At 52.9% G+C, this 22,899-nt stretch overlaps 1 protein-coding gene across 1 annotated transcript in view; it reads left to right on the top strand.

Annotated features, from left to right (window-relative positions):
- Window positions 1-5,618: 5,618 nt before the first annotated feature.
- The window catches only part of LMNA (lamin A/C), a 28,082-nt gene continuing 10,801 nt past the window's right edge, over window positions 5,619-22,899 (top strand). Inside the window, exon 1 of the mRNA XM_010366596.2 lies at window positions 5,619-6,245. Within this exon, the coding sequence (XP_010364898.1) occupies window positions 5,890-6,245 (356 nt within the window). The 5' untranslated portion in view covers window positions 5,619-5,889. The remainder of the gene's footprint in view (window positions 6,246-22,899) is intronic.

Genomic DNA, 22,899 nt, shown 5'->3' with positions numbered 1-22,899 from the left:
TACCTGGTCCCCAGTTCTGCACTGGGCCTGTTAAGGCCTAGTTTTGGGAAAGTCAGCCTCACCTGCAAAGCAGGGAAATAATTTCCAGGTTGTTCTATGGACCTAGTTGAGAATGTATGAAAACATGCAACAACTATAAAGATTGTTAAAATGTAAGTTATTCACTGTGTGAGCACTATTCTGCTAAATGTGTGCATGTGTATATATATGTGTGTGTGTGTATATCTATATATACACATACATATGTAACTTTTTTTTGAGATAGGGTCTCACTCTGTCGCTCAGGCTGAAGTGTAGTAGTACAATCACAGCTCACTGCAGCCTCGACCTCCCAAGCTCAGAGGTGATCCTCCCATCTTAGCCTCCTGGGTAGCTGGGACTACAGGCACGTGCCACCACCTCCAGCTATTTTTTTTTTTTTTTTTTTTTTTTTTAGAGATGGGGTTTCGCTATATTGGCCAGGCTGGTCTTGAACTCCTGGGCTCAAACAATCTGCAGTCTGCCTGTCTCAGACTCCCAAAGCATTGGGATTATGGGCGTAAGCCACCATGCTCAGCCTCTGCTTTACATTTTTATTTCCATAGCTCCTACCATGTTCTAACAAAATATAACTTTTTCTTTGGTTTATTGACTGTCTCCCTCCACTGTAATGTCAGCTCCACAAGGGTAGGGATTTTTGTCTGTTTTATTCACTGTATCCCTGGTGTCTAGAATAGTTCCTGGTATATAGTAGATGTTCAGTAAATATTTGTTGAATGAGTGAATTCTCTATGTATAAGGCAACTCTGTAAAGCCCCTAAATCTACCTTCTCCAAGAAGCCCTCCTTCAAATATATGTTACCTTATTTAGTTATTGCACATCCCCATTTTGCAGATGATGAAACTAAAGCAGAAACAAATGCAAAAACTTGTCCAGAGTCACTGCTTGAAAACTGGCAGGGCCAGATGCATTTGTTTATCCAAGAAACCCTGAGAGGGCTGGGCATGGTGACTGGCATCTGTGATCCCAGCACTTTGGGAGGCTGAGGTGAGGATCACTTGACCCCAGGAGTTCAAGACCAACCTGGGCAACATAGTGAGACCCCATCTCTTTTTTTTTTTTTTTTTTTTTTTGAGACGGAGTCTCGCTCTGTCGCCCAGGCTGGAGTGCAGTGGCCGGATCTCAGCTCACTGCAAGCTCCGCCTCCCGGGTTTACGCCATTCTCCTGCCTCAGCCTCCCAAGTAGCTGGGACTACAGGCACCCGCCAACTCGCCCGGCTAGTTTTTTGTATTTTTTAGTAGAGACGGGGTTTCGCCATGTTAGCCAGGATGGTCTCGATCTCCTGACCTCGCGATCCACCCGTCTCGGCCTCCCAAAGTGCTGGGATTACAGGCTTGAGCCACCGCGCCCGGCCAGACCCCATCTCTTAAAAAAATAAAGAGGTTGGGTGCGGTGGCTCATGCCTATAATCCCAGCACTTTGAGAGGCCAAGGCAGGCAGATCATCTGAGGTCAGGAGTTCGAGACCAGCCTGGCCAACATGGCAAAACCCCGTCTCTACTAAAAATACAAAAATTAGCTGGGTGTGATGGTGGGCGCCCGTAATCCCAGCAACCTGGGAGGCTGAGGCAGGAAAATCGCTTGAACCTGGAAGGCGGAGGTTGCAGTAAGCTGAGATTGTACCACTGCACTCCAGTCTGGGCAACAGAGTGAGACTCCATCTCAAAAAAAAAAAAAAAAAAAAAAAAAAAAAAAACTAAACACTGAGTGCCTGCTGTGTCACAGAGGGAAGACCAGGATGCTATAAGAACACAGAGGATCCCCCCCAACCCCCACCTAGGTCATTGGTCTTCAAGATAAAGTGCCCAGGCCTAGTGCAGTGGCTCGCGCCTGTAATCTCACACTTTGGGAGGCTAAGGCAAGGCGGGGGATCACTTGACGACAGGAGTTTGAGACCAGCCTGGCCAACATGGTGAAACCTCGTCTCTACTAAAAATACAAAAATTAGCCGGGTGTGGTGGCACACGCCTGTAATTTTAGCTACTCGGGAGGCTGAGGCAGGAGAAACGCTTGAACCTGGGAGAAAGAGGTTGCAGTGAGCTGAGATTGTACTGTTGCACTCCAGCCTGGGTGACAAGAGCAAAACTCTGTCTCAAAAAAAAAAAAAAAAAAAAAGCTCAAACTGTCCCTTGGACCCAACCACTGTATTCTGATTTCACTCATGAATGCTCCAGCTCCCAGACTTCTGGGATCCCTTTGGAATTAATCCAATTCAGAGTCCTCCACTGCACTTTAATCATTTGTACTTGTTGGTTTTGCTTCTCCCTCTGTCTTCCCCACTAGTGGGAGGCTCCCTTGAGAGCAAGCATAGTACTGCCATTACCCTGTGGCATAATGTGCAGAACTCTTGCACACCCAGGAGCTCAGTCCCTGTCTTTGATAGCCACTGTGCCCATACTACAGGTAAGAAAACTGAGGTCCAGAGAATTCAGTAGCGGATCTAGCATCACCCAGCAATTAAGAGGTAGGATTAGAACCTGGTCACCCTCTAGTCACCACTCCCATCACCTCTCACCTCCAGCAGACTCAGCTCCTCTGGACCTGGCTGCTGCTTCTGGGTTGGTGATTTTTGCCCTGGCAAAGGGAGAGCAGACTTATGACATCTGGGGTCCAGAGTTAGGATTGAATATTCAGGATAAGCGTTCACTTTGAAGTTCAGATTTAGGATTAAGGCCATTTTGATAGTGGTGGCAGGGAACTTTTAGAAAGAGCTTGCAGTGAAATTTGGGGTGCAAGCCCTCCTTCTTTCTCCTGCACCTTTTCCACAAGATGGGGAGATCTGGCCAGACACAGTGGCTCACACCTATAATCCCAGTGCTTTGGAAGGCTGAGGTGAGGATCACTTGAGGCCAGGAGTTACAGACCAAATTGGGCAACATAGCAAGACTCCGTCTCTATCATGGTAGCCTATAGTCTCAGCTACTCAGGAGGCTGAGATAAAATAATCACTTGAGCCCAGGAATTCAAGGTTGCAGTGAGCTATGATTCTGCCACCGCACTCCAGCCTGGGTGACAGAGCAAGATTCTCAAAAAAAGAGGGGGGAGGTCTAGGATAGGAAGGGTTAAGTGTGGTTTTGCTTTCCCAGCCTGGAAGGGAAGCCAGGCCAAGCAGCTTTGTAGGGGAAAAGGGGGCACTGAGTGCCAGGGAGGGGCTGAGGCAGTGGGAACAGCATGAGCCCTTCCCTCATGTTTCACTTTCTTTTTTTTTTTTGAGACGGAGTCTCGCTCTGCCGCCCAGGCTGGAGTGCAGTGGCCGGATCTCAGCTCACTGCAAGCTCCGCCTCCCGGGTTTACGCCATTCTCCTGCCTCAGCCTCCCAAGCAGCTGGGACTACAGGCGCCCGCCACGTCGCCCGGCTAGTTTTTTGTATTTTTTAGTAGAGACGGGGTTTCACCATGTTAGCCAGGATGGTCTCGATCTCCTGACCTCGTGATCCGCCCGTCTTGGCCTCCCAAAGTCCTGGGATTACAGGCTTGAGCCACCGCGCCCGGCCCTCATGTTTCACTTTCTTACCCCTCCTGCCTCTGCTTCTGGTTTGGAGAAGAACAAGACTTTTTATCGTCTGGGAAGCTGAGGGTGGGTGCCACGCCCTGAGGGAGAGAAGCCATATTCTGGGCCCCCTCACCTGGGTGCATCCCTAATGCTCACCATGCTGCCCAGGCACCCTCACTGAGATGAGAACTTTCCTTGTTCCCCTCCCCTAATAACCAAAGTTCCTGCCTTAATCCCACTCCAGTCCCTCATCCACCCCAAGGCCAGGCTTCAGAACCCAGAACTGAGGGTCTGTCCAGCCCTGCTTTCCTTGTGTTTGAGAGAAGCCCTGATATCCTGGAGCTGTACAAGGTAGCAACGTAATTTGATTTTCCTGGTTGCTCATTGGAGGATAACCTGTGGGAGGCAGTTGGGCAGAGCATGCAGGCAGATGGGGCCCAGACCTCAGTGCTGCCACCTCTTAGAGAGGATGAGGTGGGCCGGGCGTGGTGGCTGACACCTGTAATCCCAGAACTTTGGGAAGCTGAGGCAGACAGATTACCTCAGGTCGGGAGTTCGAGACCTGTTTGACCAACATGGTGAAACCCCATCTCTATTAAAAATAAAAATAAAAATAAAAATAAAAAATTAGCTGGACAAGGTGGTGGGTGCCTATAATCCCAGCTACTCAGGAGACTGAGGCAGGAGAGTCTCTTGAACCCTGGAGGTGGAGGTTGCAATGAGCTGAGATCATGCCACTGCATTCCAGCTTGGGTGAGAGAGCAAGACTTCATCTCAAAAAAAAAAAAAAAATAGAGGATGAGGTGGCTGGTGGGACCAGAATAGGGGCCAGGATGAGGGGAGGGGAGTGGAAGACTTATCAAAAGGGTCCTTGGTGAGGCCTGAGGATGGAGGCTCCAGAACCTGAGCTAGGGAACCCTGGGGACCTGGGTGATCTCATTTTGTGAGAGAGCCTGGCCCCTCCCGAGAGCCAGCTGCAAAATGGACCTGGCCAGAGAGGAAAGTAGAGATGAATGTGGTGCTGGCCTTTGCAGCCAGCAAGGCTGTGGGGTCTTTGCTGTTCCTGCCCCCCACTACCTTCTTGCCCCCTACTACCTTCTTTCTGGCTGAAACCAGGATAGAGACCCAACATTGGCTGTCCAGCCCCCAGCCCTGCTCCCCCTTTCAGGCCTCTCTGGGAACCACAGAAATCTGGGACCTAGTGTCCTGGCAACGTAATAAATGCACACACAGCTCTGGTATCTGTTTTAAATTATCCATTAAAATAAGTACAGTTCTGGGGAAAAAAATTAAGTTGACTGGGTGGGGTAAGCAGTAGAAAGGGACTGAAGGGGGAAGGAACCCAGGCAGTGCTTGGGTCCAAAGGAAGGGGACAGGAGATGGAAGGGGGAAGTGCCTGGCTCCTATTCTTGGCCTTCTTTAGGGGACTGTGGCTTGTTGCTTGGGTCTAAAACCGAATGCTTGGTTTTGAAGGGAGATATATTGGGGCAAAAGAAAGCAAAAAAGGGACCCCCAAACTCCTTGATCCCTGGCCTCAAATTGGGGGCATAAAGGAAGTCAGGTTCCAGAATTTTGTTCCCCCCAGGGAACCCGGGCATTCCTTCTCCACCCCACTCCTGGCACACTGAGATGCAGCTCTGAATGGGCTGCCCACGTGTGGAGGGGGGTTGGGGTGACTCACTATTACTACTGGGAGGACAGGGGGAGCCAGTGGTGGAAGAAGGGTGAGTCACACTGATGGGCACCAGCCTCAGCCCTCCCCCCACTTTCCTGGCTCCCAGCCCTGCCTGCCTGACACTCTCCCTTGCTTTGCACCCACTTCCCTCTCTTTCTCTGCCACCCTTTTGCCCACCCACTCTCCCTCCTTGGCTCTGCCCTCTAGCCCAGAAGGTCTGAGGCAATGGGGGCAAGCTTGGAGCCGGCAGTACTGAGCAGGCAGGAGCCAAGAGAGGGGAAGCTTAAGCCTCACGCAGTTAGGGGTGCGCTGGAGAGGGTGGGGCTCGACTCCGCCACACCCCAACGGTCTTTCCCCCTCCTCACCACTCCTGCCCCCACCCCCATGGATCTGGGACTGCCCCTTTAAGAGCAGTGGCCACTCCTCCCTTCAGACGAGGACCTATTAGAGCCTTTGCCCCGGCGTCGGTGACTCAGTGTTCGCGGGAGCGCAGCACCTACACCAGCCAACCCAGATCCCGAGGTCCGACAGCGCCCGGCCCAGATCCCCACGCCTGCCAGTAGCAAGCCGAGAGCCAGCCGGCCGGCGCACTCCGACTCCGAGCAGTCTCCGTCCTTCTGCCCGAGCCCCGCGCCCTTTCCGGGACCCCTGCCCCGCGGGCAGCGCTGCCACCCTGCCGGCCATGGAGACCCCGTCCCAGCGGCGCGCCACCCGCAGCGGGGCGCAGGCCAGTTCCACTCCGCTGTCGCCCACCCGCATCACCCGGCTGCAGGAGAAGGAGGACCTGCAGGAGCTCAATGATCGCTTGGCGGTCTACATCGACCGTGTTCGCTCGCTGGAAACGGAGAACGCAGGGCTGCGCCTTCGCATCACCGAGTCTGAAGAGGTGGTCAGCCGCGAGGTGTCCGGCATCAAGGCCGCCTATGAGGCCGAGCTCGGGGATGCCCGCAAGACCCTCGACTCAGTGGCCAAGGAGCGTGCCCGCCTGCAGCTGGAGCTGAGCAAAGTGCGTGAGGAGTTTAAGGAGCTGAAAGCGCGGTGAGTTCGCCCAGGTGGCTGCGTGCCTGGCGGGGAGTGGAGAGGGCGGCTGGCCGGCGCCCCTGGCCGACTGCAGGAAGGGATTGAGAGGGCCTGAAGGCCGATAACTTTGCCATAGTCTCCTCCCTTCCCGGAACTGCCCCCAGCGAGTGACTGGCAGTGTCAAGGGGAATTGTCAAGACAGGACAGAGAGGGAAGAGGTGGTCTCTGGGAGAGGGTAGGGGGGATATAAGGAATGGTGGGGGTATCAGGGACAAGTTAGGGCTGGGGCCGGCCCGAATTCGGTCAGATTGGAATTTGCCAGCTATTTGGAGCCTGAGGGAGGGGCTTAAGCAAAACAGAACTAGCCCTGCCAGCTCGAAGAACTCTGGGCACCCAGGACACATATGAGTAACAGAAAGGGTCCTGTTAGAACTTTGTTGGAGGGCTTGGCACTGTGCCAGCTTTGCCCAAGCTGGCTCTGAACACATGATGCCCACTAAGACATCACTCCCAAGCTGGCATCTGTCCAGCGTGTTGGAGAGAGGTCAGGAAGGCAGGGCAGTCCCCCTTTTCCCTCCCAAGGGCTTGGCGGTGGCCCCCTCGGCATGACCTTGTCCTAGCTTCTAAGGGTTGGGAAGCTCTCCCTCACTCTGCCACTCTGCGTGTCTGGGACCTTCCTTGGGCTCTGACGGGCCCACCAAAAGAGCTCTGGGAGACGGGAGATCGGGACATTGGCTCCCCCGCAGCTCCCACAGCCCTTGGCCTGCTTGGCCCAGGAATGCAAGGGAGGGAGGGAGACAGAGGGCAGAGGCTCCCAGCTCAGGAAGTTGTGTTATGCCCAGGTCTGGCCGCACTCCTCCCTTGGCCCACTGCCTAGTGTCTTCGAGGGTTGGGGGCACTGTCCTTCCCTCCTTGGGGTGAGCCACTTTCATTTTCCCAGCGAGGCCAGGCAGTCTTTGCTCGGGCCCATCCTCTTAGCTGCTGACGTTTTGATCTTTGTCTTATTAAAGTGCTGGAATACAGTGACATTTTTGAAATCCAGCCGTTGGAAGCTTCAGGCCACTCCCACTTTACCCACCCCTGCCCCACCCTACCCCACCCTGCTCAACTCCGCCTTCTTCTTTCCTAAAAAAGCCTTGGGAGCTTGGAAGTATAGGCCTTCCTCTTTCAGCCCCCCCAAAATTTGGTTCCCTTCTTCCTGCCTTCCCTTTCTCTATGCAGATCCAGGCTAAGAGCACTAACAGGGCTTGGAGAGCCCTAAAGGGCTGTTGGCTTTGACTTCTTCTCTCCCTTTTATCAACTACTCCAAACTTCTGCTCTTCCCAGAACCCTTTGCTAGGTGTGGTGGGTGTGGCAGATCCATCACCCTTATTTTTTTTTTTTTTGAGATGGAGTTTCGCTTTTGTTGCCCAGGCTGGAGTGCAATGGCGCAGTCTCGGCTCACCGCAACCTCCGCCTGCCAGGTTCAAGCGATTCTCCTGCCTCAGCCTCCCAAGTAGCTGAGATTACAGGCATGTGCCACCATGCTGGGCTAATTTTGTATTTTTAGTGGAGATGGGGTTTCTCCATGTTGGTCATGCTAGTCTTGAACTCCCAGTCTCAGGTGATCCACCTGCCTTGGCCTCCCAAAGTTCTAGGATTATAGGCGTGAGCCACCAGGCTGGGCCCATTGCCCTTCTTTCTGAAGAGTCAATGGAAGTTGTGTGTAGGAAGACAGGCTCAACCTTTTTTTCTTTCTTTTTTTTTTTTTTTTTGAGACAGGGTCTCACTCTGTTACCCAGACTGGAGTGAAGTGGTGCGATCTTGGCTCACTGCAACCACCACCTCCCAGGCTCAAGAGATTCTCCTGCCTCAGCCTCCCGAGTAGCTGGGATTACAGGCGTGAGCCACCACACCCGGCTAATTTTTTTCTTTTTTTTTTTTTGTATTTTTAGTAGAGACAGGGTTTCACCATGTTGACTAGACTGGTCTCAAACTCCTGCCTTCAAATGATCCACCTGCCTCAGCCTCCCAGAGTGCTGGCATTACAGGTGTGAGCCACCATGCCCGGCTATCAACCTTTATTTTGTTTTTTTGAGATGGAGTCTCGCTTTGTTGCCCAGGCTGGAGTACAGTAGTGTGATCTCAGCTCACTGCAACCTCTGCCTCCTGGGTTCAAGCCATGCTTCTGCCTCAGCCTCCCAAGTAGCTGGGACAACAGGTGCCTGCCACCACACCTAGCTAAATTTTGTATTTTTAGTAGAGATGGGGTTTCACCAGGTTGGCCAGGGTGGTCTCGAACTAACCTCAAGTCATCTGCCCACCTCAGCCTCCCAAAGTGTTGGGGTTAAAGGTGTGAGCCACTGCGCCTGGCTTCTTTTTTTCTTGAGATAAGGTTTCACTCTGTTACCCAGGCTGGAGTGCAGTGGCAAGGTCATGGCTCACTGCAGCCTCCACCTCCCTGGCTCAAGCCATCCTCCTGCCTCAGCCTCCTGAGTAGCTGGGAGCACAGGCAAGCACCACCACTCACAGCTAATGTTTTTGTATTATTTTATAGAGATGGGGTTTTGCCATGTTGCCCACGCTGCTCTTGAACTCCTGGGTTCAAGCAATCCTCCTGTCTTGGCCTCCCAAAGTGCTGGGATTACAGGGCGTGAGCCACTGTGCCCAACCTCAAACTTTATTTCTGCTGAAAGAGACCACACCTGTCCTTTTCTTTATTTTTATTGTATTTTTCAGAGACAGGGCCTTGCCCTGTTGCTCAGGCTAGAGCACAATGGTGCAATCATAACTTGTTGCAGCCTGGAACTCCTCCTGGGCTCAAGTGATCCTCCCATCTCAGCTTCCCGAATAGCTGAGACTAAGGGCAGGCACCACCACGCTTGGCTAATTTTTTTTCTTTTTCCTTTTTGTTTGTAAAGATGGAAACTTGCTATGTTGCTCTGCTGGTTCCGAAGTTTTGGCCTCAAGCAATCCTCCTGCCTCGGCCTCCCAAAGCACTGGGATTACAGGCATGCGTCACCGGGCTTGACGCCAGGCCTGTCGTTTTTCTACTAGTGATATGAACAATTTAGTTAGCAAGACAGATAGGAAGCAAGGAAGGGGAGACCCAGAGAATTCGATGTATTCTTAACCATTCCACTCAACTACCAAATCCCTATGAAGGACATTTTTAGCAGTTTTAGCAGTTTTCTGGTCAAAACTTTGATCAGGAAACAGGTTGAATGGATTCGATAGTCTCTTGCTCATCCAACCACGCCAGCTTGTCTCCTCTGCCTCCTAGTGCAGCTGTCCAGACCTGGGACACCAGGCGGGTATGTGCGCACATGGGGCAGGGCGGGGGTGTTGTGTGTACTTGTTATATTTAGCCACCTGCCTCTGTTCTCCCCCACTGATCCTGGCTGGGAAGGCTGGGCTTCCGAAAAAGAGAGGTGGATTGGCACACCTGGATCCCAAGCTGATAGAAAGTGGGGTGAAGACAAAGGGGACTCAGACTGGAGTGTCTGTCCTCTTCTATGCCCACAGTAGGAGGAGCCAGGATTGGTCACTCCCTGTTGGGTCTGCTGTGCTCAGGGTGAGGTAGAGAAGTGGGTAAAGAATTTGTGAGAGGAAAAAAGGCATTTTCCCAACCCCTCCCACCAAAGCCTAGAGAAAAGGTGTTGTCTGGTTTAATGTTTAATTAGAGCTCAGAGTTCAGGGCCAGATTTGGAGTTGGGATGGAGAATTGTTTGTAAGATCCTGTAGCAATTTTTGACTCAGCCTGGGTACCTCAACCACACTCAGGAGTTTGGGGGACCTTTCTGTTTGGCTGGATTATAGGCTCCAAGAAGAAACTCCTTTTCCCAGTACTCTCTCTCTCCTTTTTTTGAGACAGGTTCTCGTTATGTTGCCCAGGCTGGAGTGCAGTGGCGTGATCACAGCTCATGCAACGTCAGCCTCCCAGACTCTGGTGATTCTCCCACCTCAGCTTCCTGAGTAGCTGGGATTACAGGTGTGTGCCACCATGCCCAGCTGATTTTTTTTTTTTTTCTGAGACAGAATCTCGTTCTGTCACCAGGCTTGAGTGCAGTAGTGCGATCTTGGCTCATTGCAACCTCCACCTCCCGGGTTCAAGCGATTCTCCTGCGTCAGCCTCCCAATTAGCTGGGCCTACGGGCACATGCCACCACGTCCAGTTAATTTTGGTATTTTTAGTAGAGACGGGGTTTCACCATGTCGTCCAGGATGGTCTCCATCTCTTGACCTCATGATCCACCTGCCTCGGCCTCCCAAAGTGCTGGAATTACAGACGTGAGCCACTGCACCCGGCCTCCAGCTAATTATTATTATTTTTTGAGATGGAGTCTCACTCTGTTGCCCAGGCTGGAGTGCAGTGGTGTGATCTTGGCTCACTGCAACCTCCACCTCCCAAGTTCAAGCGATTCTCCTGCCTCGGCCTCCTGAGTAGCTGGGACTACAGGCACCTGCTACCATGCCTGGCTAATTTTTTGTATTTTTAGTAGAGACAAGGTTTCACCATGTTGGCCAGGCTGGTCTCGAACTCCTGACCTCTTAATCTTTCCGCTTTGGCCTTCCAAAGTGCTGGGATTACAGATGTAAGCCACCGTACCTGGCCACTAATTTTTTTTTTTTTTTTTTTTTTTTTTTTTTTTTTTTTTGAGACGGAGTCTCGCTCTGTCGCCCGGGCTGGAGTGCAGTGGCCGGATCTCAGCTCACTGCAAGCTCCGCCTCCCGGGTTTACGCCATTCTCCTGCCTCAGCCTCCCGAGTAGCTGGGACTACAGGCGCCCGCCACCTCGCCCGGCTAGTTTTTTGTATTTTTTAGTAGAGACGGGGTTTCACAGTGTTAGCCAGGATGGTCTTGATCTCCTGACCTCGTGATCCGCCCGTCTCGGCCTCCCAAAGTGCTGGGATTACAGGCTTGAGCCACCGCGCCCGGCCCTGGCCACTAATTTTTTATATATTTTGTAGAGATAGGGTTTCACCGTGTTGCCCAAGCTGGTCTTGAACTCCTGGGCTCAAGCAATCCACCTGCCTTGGCCTTGGCCTCCCAAAGTGCTGGGATTTGTAGGCATGAGCTACCATACCTGGTCCCCCCTGCCCCTTCTCTGTCTCTTTCTAGTCTGTAGCCCAAGGGATTTGGATACCCAAGTGCAGGCAGAATGGGAAGGTTGTAAGCACCAGGGAAGCCCATCTGGAGTCCAGGCTTGCAGCTGGGCCCCACCCCAGGCAAGACAACTGGGTGGATGACTCAGATGCTGCCCCCCTCCCTCCCACCCTGGTGGCTTTACAGGAGACAGCAGGAGACAGGGTGGAGACAGCAGTTGTCTTAAAGGGAGGAATGGTGGTCTGAATGTCTACATCTTCTGCCCCCATCCCCATTGCATCCTGGAGTCCCTTGCCTGGCTCCTTCCTTAGACCCTCTAGAGGTATCTGGAACCATAGCTCTCTCTAGACAGGCAACATGCACAAGTAATTAGAATCCAGAGTTGAGTTCAGAGTTATGGATTGGGCTGCAGGATAGTGCCAGGGTCTGTGCCTTCCCATGTGAAACTGATGGAGGAAGGCTGAGTCAGAAGTGGGGAGATCCCAGGTCCACAAAGCAGAAGCGCTACTTCCACCCCAGCGAGGCCCTGGTGCTCGACAACTTCCTGGATTGCCCACCGTTGCAGCCCCAGTGTGGACACGCAGGGAGATGCAGGCTTCAGTTCATGTAGCCGCTGATCAAGACAAGAACAGCAAAGGCCACAGAGGCACAGAGGCTTGTCCCATGTCACACAGTAAAGGGGTGATAGGTCAGCACTTGAGCACAGACCTTGTAACTTCCAGTTGGGTGTGCTCTTACCATTAAGCCTCACTTCTCTAGCTTGGGGGACAGGTTGGAGGGAGGATCTAGAGGGTGAGGTAAGGTGAAGTCAGGTAGCTGAGGCTCACTTCTGCAGCCTGGAAATTCTGCTCTGGGGCCAGTGACACCTTAATGCTCTATGACCATACTTGGTGGCTCATGCCTGCAATCCCAGTGCTTTGGGAGGCTAAGGCAGGAGGATCACTTGAGGCCAGGAGTTTGAGACCAGCCTGGGCAACATAGCAAGACCCCCTTCTGTACAAAAAAATTAGCTGGTCAACACCTGTAGTTCCAGCTACTCGGGAAGCTGAGGCAGGAGAATCACCTGAAGCCAGGAGTTTGAGGCTATTGTGAGCTATGACTGCACTACTGCACTCCAGCCTGGGAGACAGAGAAAGACCCTGTCTCTGAAAAAGAAGAAAAAAAAAACTCTGCTGTCCTGCAGGGCCTGTTAGCATATGATCAATAGCCTTTGCTCCAGCCTATACCTGGAAAGACCCAGGACCCCTGCTAGCCCGCAATCGTGAGACTGTCAGAGCCCTGGGAGGCTGGTGATTCTTGTCTTGAGACTATCTCGAGACTTGTCATGGGAATTGTCCACCTGGATTGAAAGGAAGCTGTGCCTTTTGGCAGACCCATTAAGTTAATGGGATTGGAGACCTTTGAGGATGCATGGGCCCTGGGCTTTATCTGAGGGTACCTCCTGGTGTTACCTCTCCAACCCTCCACTACCAAATCCACATTCTTTTTTTTTTTTTTTTTTTTTTTTTTGAGACAGTCTCACTCTCTGGCCCAGCCTGGAGTGCAGTGGCATGATCTTGGCTTACTGCAATCTCTACCTCCCGGGTTCAAGTGATCCTCCCACCTCAGCCTCCCAAGTAGCTGGGACTATAGGCACGTGCCACATGCTCGGCTAATTTTTCTATTTTTAGTAGAGACCGGGTTTCATCATGTTACCCAGGCTGGTCTTGAACTCCTGGGCTTAAGCAATCCACCCACCTTGACCTCCCAAAGTGCTGGGATTACAGGTGAGAGCCACTGCACCCCAGCCCAAATCCACATTCTGATTCAAAGAGAAAGAAGAAGGGTGCAGCTAAACCTGGGGGTGAGAAGTACTTAAAAGAGCCCAAGAGAAACAAAAGAGAGAATAATTCCTCACTAGGACCCCCTATTGCCTTCCCACTATTGGTGCCCTTGCTTGGCACTTCCCCTGGCCTCCAGGAGTCTGAGACTTATTCTTGCATGGATGTGCCCATTGCCCCCACTCCCAGGTCCACCCCCCAGTGATTTAGTAGCTTAGTGTCTGCGCTGAAGCCCAGGACAGCTGGTCGGACAACTGGCAGGAGATCCCTTCACCTACCAACTGTGCTTTCTGCTCCCCTCCCCCTCGCTTCCCTCCTCCCCAGCCCCTCGCCGCCCCTAGCAGCTGCAGCAGCCAAGACCAAGTCTTCAGAGGCTCAGACACGAGGGCAGGGTTCATTCCATTCTCACCTCCTTGGGGGCCCAGTGTACTGACAGGCCATGCTCTAATATTATAGGAGATCTCTGGAAGATTGCAGGGTCTCTTATCCCTCAATAAGGGGCAAGGCAAGCCAGGTGCAGCGGCTCATTCCTATAATCCCAGCACTTTGGGAGGCCGAGGGGGACAGATCACTTCAGGTCAGGAGTTTGAGACCAGCCTGGCCAACATGGTGAAACTCTGTCTCTACTAAAAATACAAAAATTAGCCAGAAATTGCTTGAACCCAGGAGATCGTGCCACTGCACTCCAGCCAGGGTGACAGAGCAAGACTCCATCTCAAAAAAGTAATACTAATAATAAATAAATAAATAAGGGACAAGGTGATCCACCAACAAAATGACAGGCATTGTGATACAGTAGACACCCTAGCCCTCAGTGCCGTTAGTTCTGGGCATGGCCCTTTCACTAAATTGCTGTGTGACCTTGAGCAAATCACCTCCCCTCTCTGGCTTTCCTTAGCTGTAAAAGAAAGGGATTGGAGCAGAAACTCTCCAGAGACCTTTTAGGTTCCAAAGTAGTACAGTGACCCACAAAGTGGGAAAACAGTCCTCTAAAATGCCAAGTTATTAATAGTAAAATCAAATATAAATAATGTGAATACAGTTAATAGCTAACGCTGTTCTCAATGAAAATGTTTCCCACAAGCTGTGGAATTAAAAATACTACCACATTTCTGGCCGGGCGCGGTGGCTCAAGCCTGTAATCCCAGCACTTTGGGAGGCCGAGACGGGCGGATCACGAGGTCAGGAGATCGAGACCATCCTGGCTAACATGCTGAAACCCCGTCTCTACTAAAAAATACAAAAAACTAGCCAGGCGAGGTGGCGGGCGCCTGTAGTCCCAGCTGCTTGGGAGGCTGAGGCAGGAGAATGGCGTAAACCCAGGAGGCGGAGCTTGCAGTGAGCTGAGATCCGGCCACTGCACTCCAGCCTGGGCGGCAGAGCGAGACTCTGTCTCAAAAAAAAAAAAAAAAAAAAAAAAAAAAAAAAAAAAAAAATACTACCACATTTCTTTTTTTCCTCATGAAAATTTATTAGAAATGGTTAAATTGTGATATTACCCTCTTGGCAAATGCTTTGTTTTCATTGCTACTAGGAAAGGACAACTCGTTTTCAATGCCTCTCCCTTCTAGACGGTAGAAAGGGCTGTGTCATAGAGTAGGAAAGGGAGACTCTGCACAGGAATGGCTCCTGTTGACCTGCGTTGGGGGCTAGGGCAAAGGCCTAGGAGAGGCAGGACTGTTACCTTAGAGCTGGCTAGGATTAGAGAACAGTGCCTGGAACCCGGGGGAGGGGCACAGTGACCTTGGGCTGCCCACCTTCCACCCTTCCGGCACCCATACTGGCTCCCCCAGCCTGTGGCTGGGCTGGGAGGAGGTCTTGGCCCCTACCAATCTCTTAAGGAAGAGGATAGAGTTTGGGAAGGGGAGTCTTCCCCTCACCCTTGCCTCGCCCAAGTTGTGAGAGAGGAAGCCGGAATCCCGCCTGCCCAAGCCAGGAATAATTCTGGCTGAGATCCCAGGCCCGGCAGGGGCGCTGAGTCACGGTAGAGGGCAGAGTGGAGAGTGGACAGGAGACCCTAAGCTTGTCCAGTCAGGGAAGCAGAGGCTGAGGCGTGGCCTTTTCTTGAGAACTACATTCAAGTTGCAGCAAGAAGGACCATGGTCTGAATTTGACGGGGACAAATGGAAGGGAGATAGGATACATGAGTCCTTTTAGGGCTGGCTCAGGGGAGCTAGACTTCATTTCAAGGGGTCTAGGTTCTGGGCAGTTGAGAGGAGGCTATTTGGGGTCACCAAGGTTCCCCTTTCTTCCCAAAGCTCTAACACTGCCACCTTCTGCCGGCTAGGAGAGAGCTGTGTCTTCTGAGGCTAGAGCTGGAATGCAGTGAGACCAGACTGCCTAGGTCCTCCCCCAGTTCTTCTCCTGACCTTGGGGTGTGGCTTCCACTCTCTCCCAGTGTCCACAGGTTTAATAACTATGTGCCACCAGATGGAGAGTTACGGGGCTGCTGAATTGGCTTCTTGTGAAGAGAATCCCCTAAATGTCCCTCGTTTTGGTCACTGGCCTCCCTCCCTCCCGCTTCAGGACATTCTACTATCTTCTTAGGCCGTCCCTCCCTCCTCCAGCCACGACTTCTTTTGCTCTATCCCCAAGCCCCACCCCTGCATTTTTGTGACAACACAGGAATGACTTCTGGAGAGAGAGGCCAGGAAGAAGGAAAGTGGCACTTGGCAGGAGACCTTGCAGGGGGTGGCTGGTGAGGAAGCCAGTCGCCCATTGTCCAGGACCCCAGTGCCCTGGCCTCTGGCCTCAGGCTTCTCCTGCTTCTGTACAATGCCATGTTGATACGCCCAGCAGCTGTGACTCAGGCCTGGCCCCCTGCCAGGCCCAGCGCTTCTACTGGAGTTGCGTCTGAACATGTCAACAGGCCTCCTATCCCTCTCTCAGCACCAGTTCTGCCTACTTCAACCCCTCCCTCTGCCTGGAATTAAGACCTGGCTTTGTCTTAGGGGAGGACAGCTGGGAGCCTGGTGGCTCTGGAAGGGGATCTGAGAGACCTCAGACCCTGGGCATATTTGACTGTTTGGCAGGTGTCACACACGCCCAAGGGAAGCATGTGGAAGCAGAGCCACACCTGCTGTGGGTGCACGTGCCTGCGTGAGGAGGTTGGGGTGTTCCATTCTGGGGCACCTATGGGATTTTGAGGTGTACGATATGCAGAACTTCACAAGCTGGGGTTTGGGGAAGGCTCAAAGGGCTTCTAAGTCTCTGGAACAGCTGACCCCCTCAGTTCCCCTCTCTCTCTCTCTCTCTCTTTTTTTTTTTTTGAGGCGGAGTCTTGCTCTGTCGCCCAGGCTGGAGTGCAGTGGCGTGATCTCGGCTCACTGCAAGCTCCGCCTCCCGGGTTCACGCCATTCTCCTGCCTCAGCCTCCCGAGTAGCTGGGACTACAGGCGCCCGCCACCGCGCCTGGCTAATTTTTTGTATTTTTAGTAGAGACGAGGTTTCACCATGGTCTCGATCTCCTGACGTTGTGATCCGCCCGCCTCAGCCTCCCAAAGTGCTGGGATTACAGGCGTGAGCCACCGCGCCCGGCCTCTTTTTTTTTTTTTTTTTTGAGACAGAGTCTCGCTCTGTTGCCCAGGCTGGAGTGCAGTGGCACGATCTTGGCTCACTGCAACCTCCACCTCCCAGGTTCAAGCGATTCTCCTGCCTCAGTCTCCTGAGTAGCTGAGATTACAGGCATGCGCCACCATGCCCAGCTAATGTATTTATTATTTTTTCTAATTTTTTGAGATGGAGTCTCACTCTGTTGCCCAGGCGGGAATGCAATGGCGTGATTTCGGTTCACTGCAACCTCCGCCTCCCGGGTTCAAGCGATTCTCCTGCCTCAGCCTCCTGAGTAGCTGGGACCATAGGTACCCGCCACCATGCCTGGCTAATTTTTGTATTTTTAGTAGAGACGGGATTTCACCATCTTGGCCAGGATGGTCTCAAACTCCTAACCTCGTGATCCACCCACCTTGGCTTCTCAAAGTGCTGGGATTACAGGCATGAGCCACCACGCCCAGCCTCAGTTCCTCTCTTTTTTTTTTTTTTTTTTGAGACGGAGTCTCGCTCTGTCCCCCAGGCTGGAGTGCAGTGGCCGGATCTCAGCTCACTGCAAGCTCCGCCTCCCGGGTTTATGCCATTCTCCTGCCTCAGCCTCCCGAGTAGCTGGGACTACAGGCGCCCGCCACCTCGCCCGGCTAGTTTTTTGTATTTTTAGTAGAGACGGGGTTTCACCGTGTTAGCCAGGATGGTCTCGATCTCCTGACCTCGTGATCCGCCCGTCTCGGCCTCCCAAAGTGCTGGGATTACAGGCTTGAGCCACCGCGCCCGGCCCCTCAGTTCCTCTCTTTAAGGTCTCCTTCCCAGAGAGGCATAGCACCTCGAATGCCAGGGAGGGGAAGTCTCCATATCCTGCCCTTACCCAAGTGGTCGCAGACCCACAGACTAGCCAGGAAACCAAGCAGTGGTTACTTTGCGGGGGTGGGTGGGAGCTATCAAACCTCATGACTGGCCGCACACAAAGGTGTGAGTATGTGTATATCTGAGTGTGGGTGGGAGTGGCAGTTTCACTAGGCCTCCGTATCACTCTCTCACTGGGGTATCTCCCAGCACGTGAGTCAGAGGCAGACACACTTCCCAGACTGTCTTACTGGATCTCTGTGTGTTACTCTCTGCAGTGTTTGTGTGTATCGTGCCATTTTCTATGTTTTCCACCAATCTGCTGTGAATGTCCTCAGGTGACCTGGGGGCAGGTTTTTAGTGCCTGAGCCTACCTGTCTCCAGGCCTTAGTTTCCCTCTGTAAAAGCATAGGAGTTGGTTCAGGAGAAGGTTCCTCTAGAAGCCTTGAGCCTGTGAACCGTCTAGTCTCAGGGTATTTGGGGGATACACAGAAAAAGCCCCACGACCCAACACTGGCTGAAATCAGCAGGGCAGAGCTGAGACAAGCTCAAGTAGGATGAGGGGTAGGGAGGTTTTGGGTGAATGAGAGGGAGGGACAGAGGGAAGGAGGATATATTGCAGTAGGAGGAGTTGCTGGAACCAAAGGAGGAGGGGTGGTAGGAACGTGCAGATTGACTTGGGGTGTCAGCAGAAGACGCCTCGTCACATGGCAGGAAGTCAGCCTGGGGAGAGGTCTAGGTATCCAGGAGGGGCTGGGTGCAGTGGCTCACACCTGTAATCCCAGGACTTTGGGAGGCTGAGGCAGGAGGATCATGTGAGGCCAGGAGTTCAAGACCAGCCTGGCCAACGTGGTGAAACCCTGTCTCTACTAAAAATGCCAAAAATTAGCTGGATGTGGTGGCAGGCACCTGTAATCCCAGCTACTCTGGAGGCTGAGGCACAAGAATTGCTTGAACCCAGGAGGTGGAGGTTTCAGTGAGCTGAGATCATGCCACTGCACTCCAGCCTGGGCAACAGAGCGAGATTCTGTCTCAAAAATAATAATGGCTGGGCACGGTGGCTCACGCCTGTAATCCCAGCACTTTGGGAAGCCGAGGTGGATGAGGAGGTCAGGAGATTGAGACCATCCTGGCAAACACAGTGAAACACCGTCTCTACTAAAAATACAAAAATTGCCGGGCGCGGTGGCTCAAGCCTGTAATCCCAGCACTTTGGGAGGCCGAGACGGGCGGATCACGAGGTCAGGAGATCGAGACCATCCTGGCTAATACAGTGAAACCCCGTCTCTACTAAAAAATACAAAAAAACTAGCCGGGCGAGGTGGCGGGCGCCTGTAGTCCCAGCTACTTGGGAGGCTGAGGCAGGAGAATGGTGTAAACCCGGGAGGCGGAGCTTGCAGTGAGCTGAGATCCGGCCACTGCGCTCCAGCCTGGGCGACAGAGCGAGACTCCGTCTCAAAAAATAAAAAAAAATAAAAAATAAAATAAAATAGAGGCTGGGCGTAGTGGCTCATGCCTGTAATCCCAGCATTTTGGGAGGTGGAGGCGGGTGGATCACCTGAGGTCAGGAGTTTGAGACCAGCCTGGCCAACATGGTGAAACTCTGTCTCTACTAAAAATAGAAAAATTAGCCCGGCATGGTGGTGCAGGCCTGTAATCCAGCTACTCGGGAGGCTGAGAAGCAGGAGAATCACTTGAACCTGTGAGGCGGAGGTTGCAGTGAGCTGAGATTGCACTGCTGCACTCCAGCCTGGGTGACAAAATGAGACTCCATCTCAAAATAATAATAATAGTAGTAATAATAATAATAATAATAAATGAAAAAAATTTAAATTAAAATTTAAAAAATTAGATGCCCAGGAGGATACAGGAGAGCATTTGCCACCAGGTGGGCTCCCCGTACCCACCTGGCCACAGGGGGCGACGTTCCTGGGAGATAGGAAATGCCCAGGGGCTGGGAGACCCTCTGCTCTTCTGCTCCCTTCCTGTGTGCTGCCTGGCGATGGGGAACTCTGAGGGCTGGTGAGCAGGGTTGCCGGGGAGTGGGTCTAAGGAGTCCCTGCAGGGCTGGGCCAGCTCCTCCACCTCCCCTTTGTCTTCCCCTCCCACTTGTTATTTTTAGCTACAGTGTCTGCCCCTCTTGCTTCTCCCCCAGACTGGGAGAGGAAATGGAGGCCTCTCCCTCGGGCCTAGCATGTTGCCCCCAGCAACCGGGCGCAAACAGGCCTGTGGCCGGCCCTGGCTTCCATATCTGGCATCAGAGTTGGGCTGAGCAGGGTGACTCAGAGGGTGGGTCGGTGCCTGGACTGGTGCCCACCCAGCCCCTTTGCTGTGCTGGTGCCTTTCTTCCCCAAACAGCCCCAAGGGCCCAGGCCTGCTGCAGGCCGGGAGCCAGGCTTCCTTGTCCCACCAGGCACAACCCCGCAGACCACTGCTTTGGGTCACACTTGCAAGTGCCAGCTCTCATTTCTACCTTATTCTTTCCTCTCTGTTCTCCTCCCTACCCCCTCTCTTCCCTCTTTCTGAGATCAGATTTGCCAGTGATGGGAAGAATTAGAAACAGGATGCCCATCCCTTCTCGCCTTGCGAGGCCGCTGGGATGCAGCCACTCCTGTGCTTGGGGAACCTGGAGGATGCAAGGGAAAGGACTGGCGCTCTGTTGGCACAGCACCCAGCCTGGGGCAGGACGCGCGCGAAGCCAGGGTCTCCCCTGTGAGCACTAGAGGATTTCCCGACCCCTGCCTGGGTATTGTGTGCCTGAGCATGAATCACCTGAGGGGCCCAGGTTCCCACCCTTCCCAGCTCCTCTGGCCTGCCCCACCCTGTCTTCCCTGCCAACCCAGCATGGGGACGGCACTCAGCATGTGCCCAGCTTTCCTGATGCCAGCCCCCAGTGGACTGGGCTGCACCACCACCCTGGGGCTGAATGCCTGGCCAGGGTCTACTTTGGTCCCTGCTAGGTCTGAGGGCCCCTCCTAGGAAGGAAATGGCACTTGGGGGCAGGGGCAGGGAGGAGGGAGGAGAGACGCTGGGCTCTACTGTATCCCTAGTCATTTCTTGGGGTGTGCGTGTGGCGCCCTGGCCACAGAGCTCCTGAGGTCTGAGTCATGAGCCCATGGGTGATAGTGGCTTCTTCCCTGCAGATGGGAGCTCCCCGTGCCTGACTAAGAAAACCACAAAGGTTCTTCCTCGCTTCCCTCTCTGCTCGTGGTTTCTCTCATCTGCAGGGTGTGTCTTAGTCCTTTAATCTCCTCTCTTTGCAGTGATAGTCAAAACCTCCACGAGGGAAAGACATATACCCCCCTTACTTTCTTTTTGTATTTTTTTTGAGACGGAGTCTCGCTCTGTCACCCATGCCGTGGTGCAGTGGCACAATCTTGGCTCACTGCAACCTCTGCCACCCGAGTTCAAGTGATCCTCCTACCTCAGCCTCCTGAGTAGCTGGGACTACAGGTGCCCACCACCATACCCAGCTACTTTTTTTTTTTTTTTGAGATAGAGTCTCACTCTGTTGCCCAGGCTGGAGTACAGTGGCACAATCTCGACTCACTACAACCTCTGCCTCCCAGGCTCAAGCAATTCTCATGTCTCAGCCTCCCAAGTAGTTGGGACTACGCACATGCACCACCATGCCCAACTACTTTTTGTATTTTTAATAGAGTCAGGGTTTCACCATGTTGGCAGGCTGGTCTCGAACTCCTAGTCTCAAGTGATCCACCCGCCTCAGCCTCCCAAAATGCTGGGATTACAGGTGTGAGCTACCACGCCCAGTCAGCCCCCTTACTTTGTTTGGAGACCATATACTGTGGCTTGTGCCAAAGTGGTATAGCATGGATTTCCAGCTCCCCTGTCTACTTGCTGCGGGACCCTGGACGTAGCTTTCTGTGCCTATTTCCTCAATTGCATAGGAATAGCACCTATCGCATAGGGTAGCTGTGAAGATGACATGAATTAACATAATATTTAGAGCAGTGCTTGGTACCTAATAGGCTCTATGTAAGTGTTTGCTATTATGTTATTATTATCACTGCCACCACTACTTTTGCAAGCAGCAGAAGGTGAAGAGGTTAGCCTGAAGAAAAAACTTCTGTCCTCATCAGCCCATAAGCTCGCAGGGCAGAGGGACCATGCATCTCTGTTTTCCTCAGTTGGTGTCTGCCAGGCACTGGCAAGGAAAGGCTGTTACTAGGGGGATCTCCTGGAATTCCTCCTGGTACCTAAGGAGGCTGGGGAGACAGGACTAGGGAAGAGGTGCCCTTGAGACATCTGAAATCATCCCATTGCCTTACAGCTTTCAGCTCAGGCTGGCTGGTCGGAGGAACACTTTGTGCCATAGTGTCTGCCCTCTTCCTCCTCCTGGCTGCTCCGTTCTCTCTGGAACTTGTGGCTTAGGAAAGCAGTGAGGTGAAGGAGGAAGAACCTTAGATCAGCAGCTAGAATTGACTGGAATGCTGCTGCTGGCTTGCGGTAATTGACACTGGGCCATTCACCTTCCTTCTCTGTGCCTCAGTTTCCTCATCTATAAAAGGGAGAGGGTTGAGCTGAACCAACTCTAAGCTCCTTCTAGTTCTCTAAATTCCGAGAGCCTCCCAGTACAGCCAGCTGCAGCCGTTAGCCTTCAGGGTAGGGAGGCCTTTTCTGGGAAGCCCCAGCCAGCCTGGGAGTCAGCCCAAGGAGCTCGGAATCTAAGTCTGCCCCAGTCGCTTTACCAGCGGTTTTTCTTCATTCTCCCTCCTCCCCCTGCAGCTGCTTCAGCTTCGGAAAAGTTCTGAAGTCATGGAAAGTTGGGGCTGTGCTCCCAGCCAGGGGCTGGGCCGGATGGCAGCCAAAACCTGAGCTGGGTTTTGACTTTATTTTTAGCTTTTCTGACTGAGACAGAGGAGGGAATACATTCTCCGGTTCTGGAAGGGGCTCTTTTTTGCAGGAGACAGACACTTGCGTTAAACAACTTGTTCTGAGGTGTGGCCAGAGGCCTGGGCTGAGCAAGTGTGCAGGCTGGGGGAGCTCCCTCTGACTTTTCACGTCCTTCCCCTGCCCCTCTGAGTGTCACTCTATCCTCCTCTCTGCTTGGTGGGGGGAGGTGGGGGTGACTCCTTTTTTGGACTCTCCTAAGCCGATGGCAGAACACTGCCTGGGTCTCGTCCTCCAGAGCTTCTGCAAATCTGGCCTTCCCTATCCCTCTTCACAGTGAACTGCTGGGCCTCTTGGAGTTTAGGGCTTTTGTGGTAGGAGAAAAATGTTGGCAGGGCTGCTTTTCTCCTTTCCAGGATAGATTTCTCCTTCTGCCCACGCTTGGTTTTCCTTTTTTCCATCTGCTGTGGTGGGCTCATGCTTAAGCACTGATGAGTTACAGATGGCAGCTGGAACCAGGTCCTT

This window comes from Rhinopithecus roxellana, chromosome 8, assembly GCF_007565055.1.
Source record: "Rhinopithecus roxellana isolate Shanxi Qingling chromosome 8, ASM756505v1, whole genome shotgun sequence".
In the NCBI taxonomy this organism is placed as follows: Eukaryota; Metazoa; Chordata; class Mammalia; order Primates; family Cercopithecidae; genus Rhinopithecus; species Rhinopithecus roxellana.
Note: the sequence above shows the minus strand (reverse complement) of the source record. Positions and strands in the feature narration are given on the sequence as shown.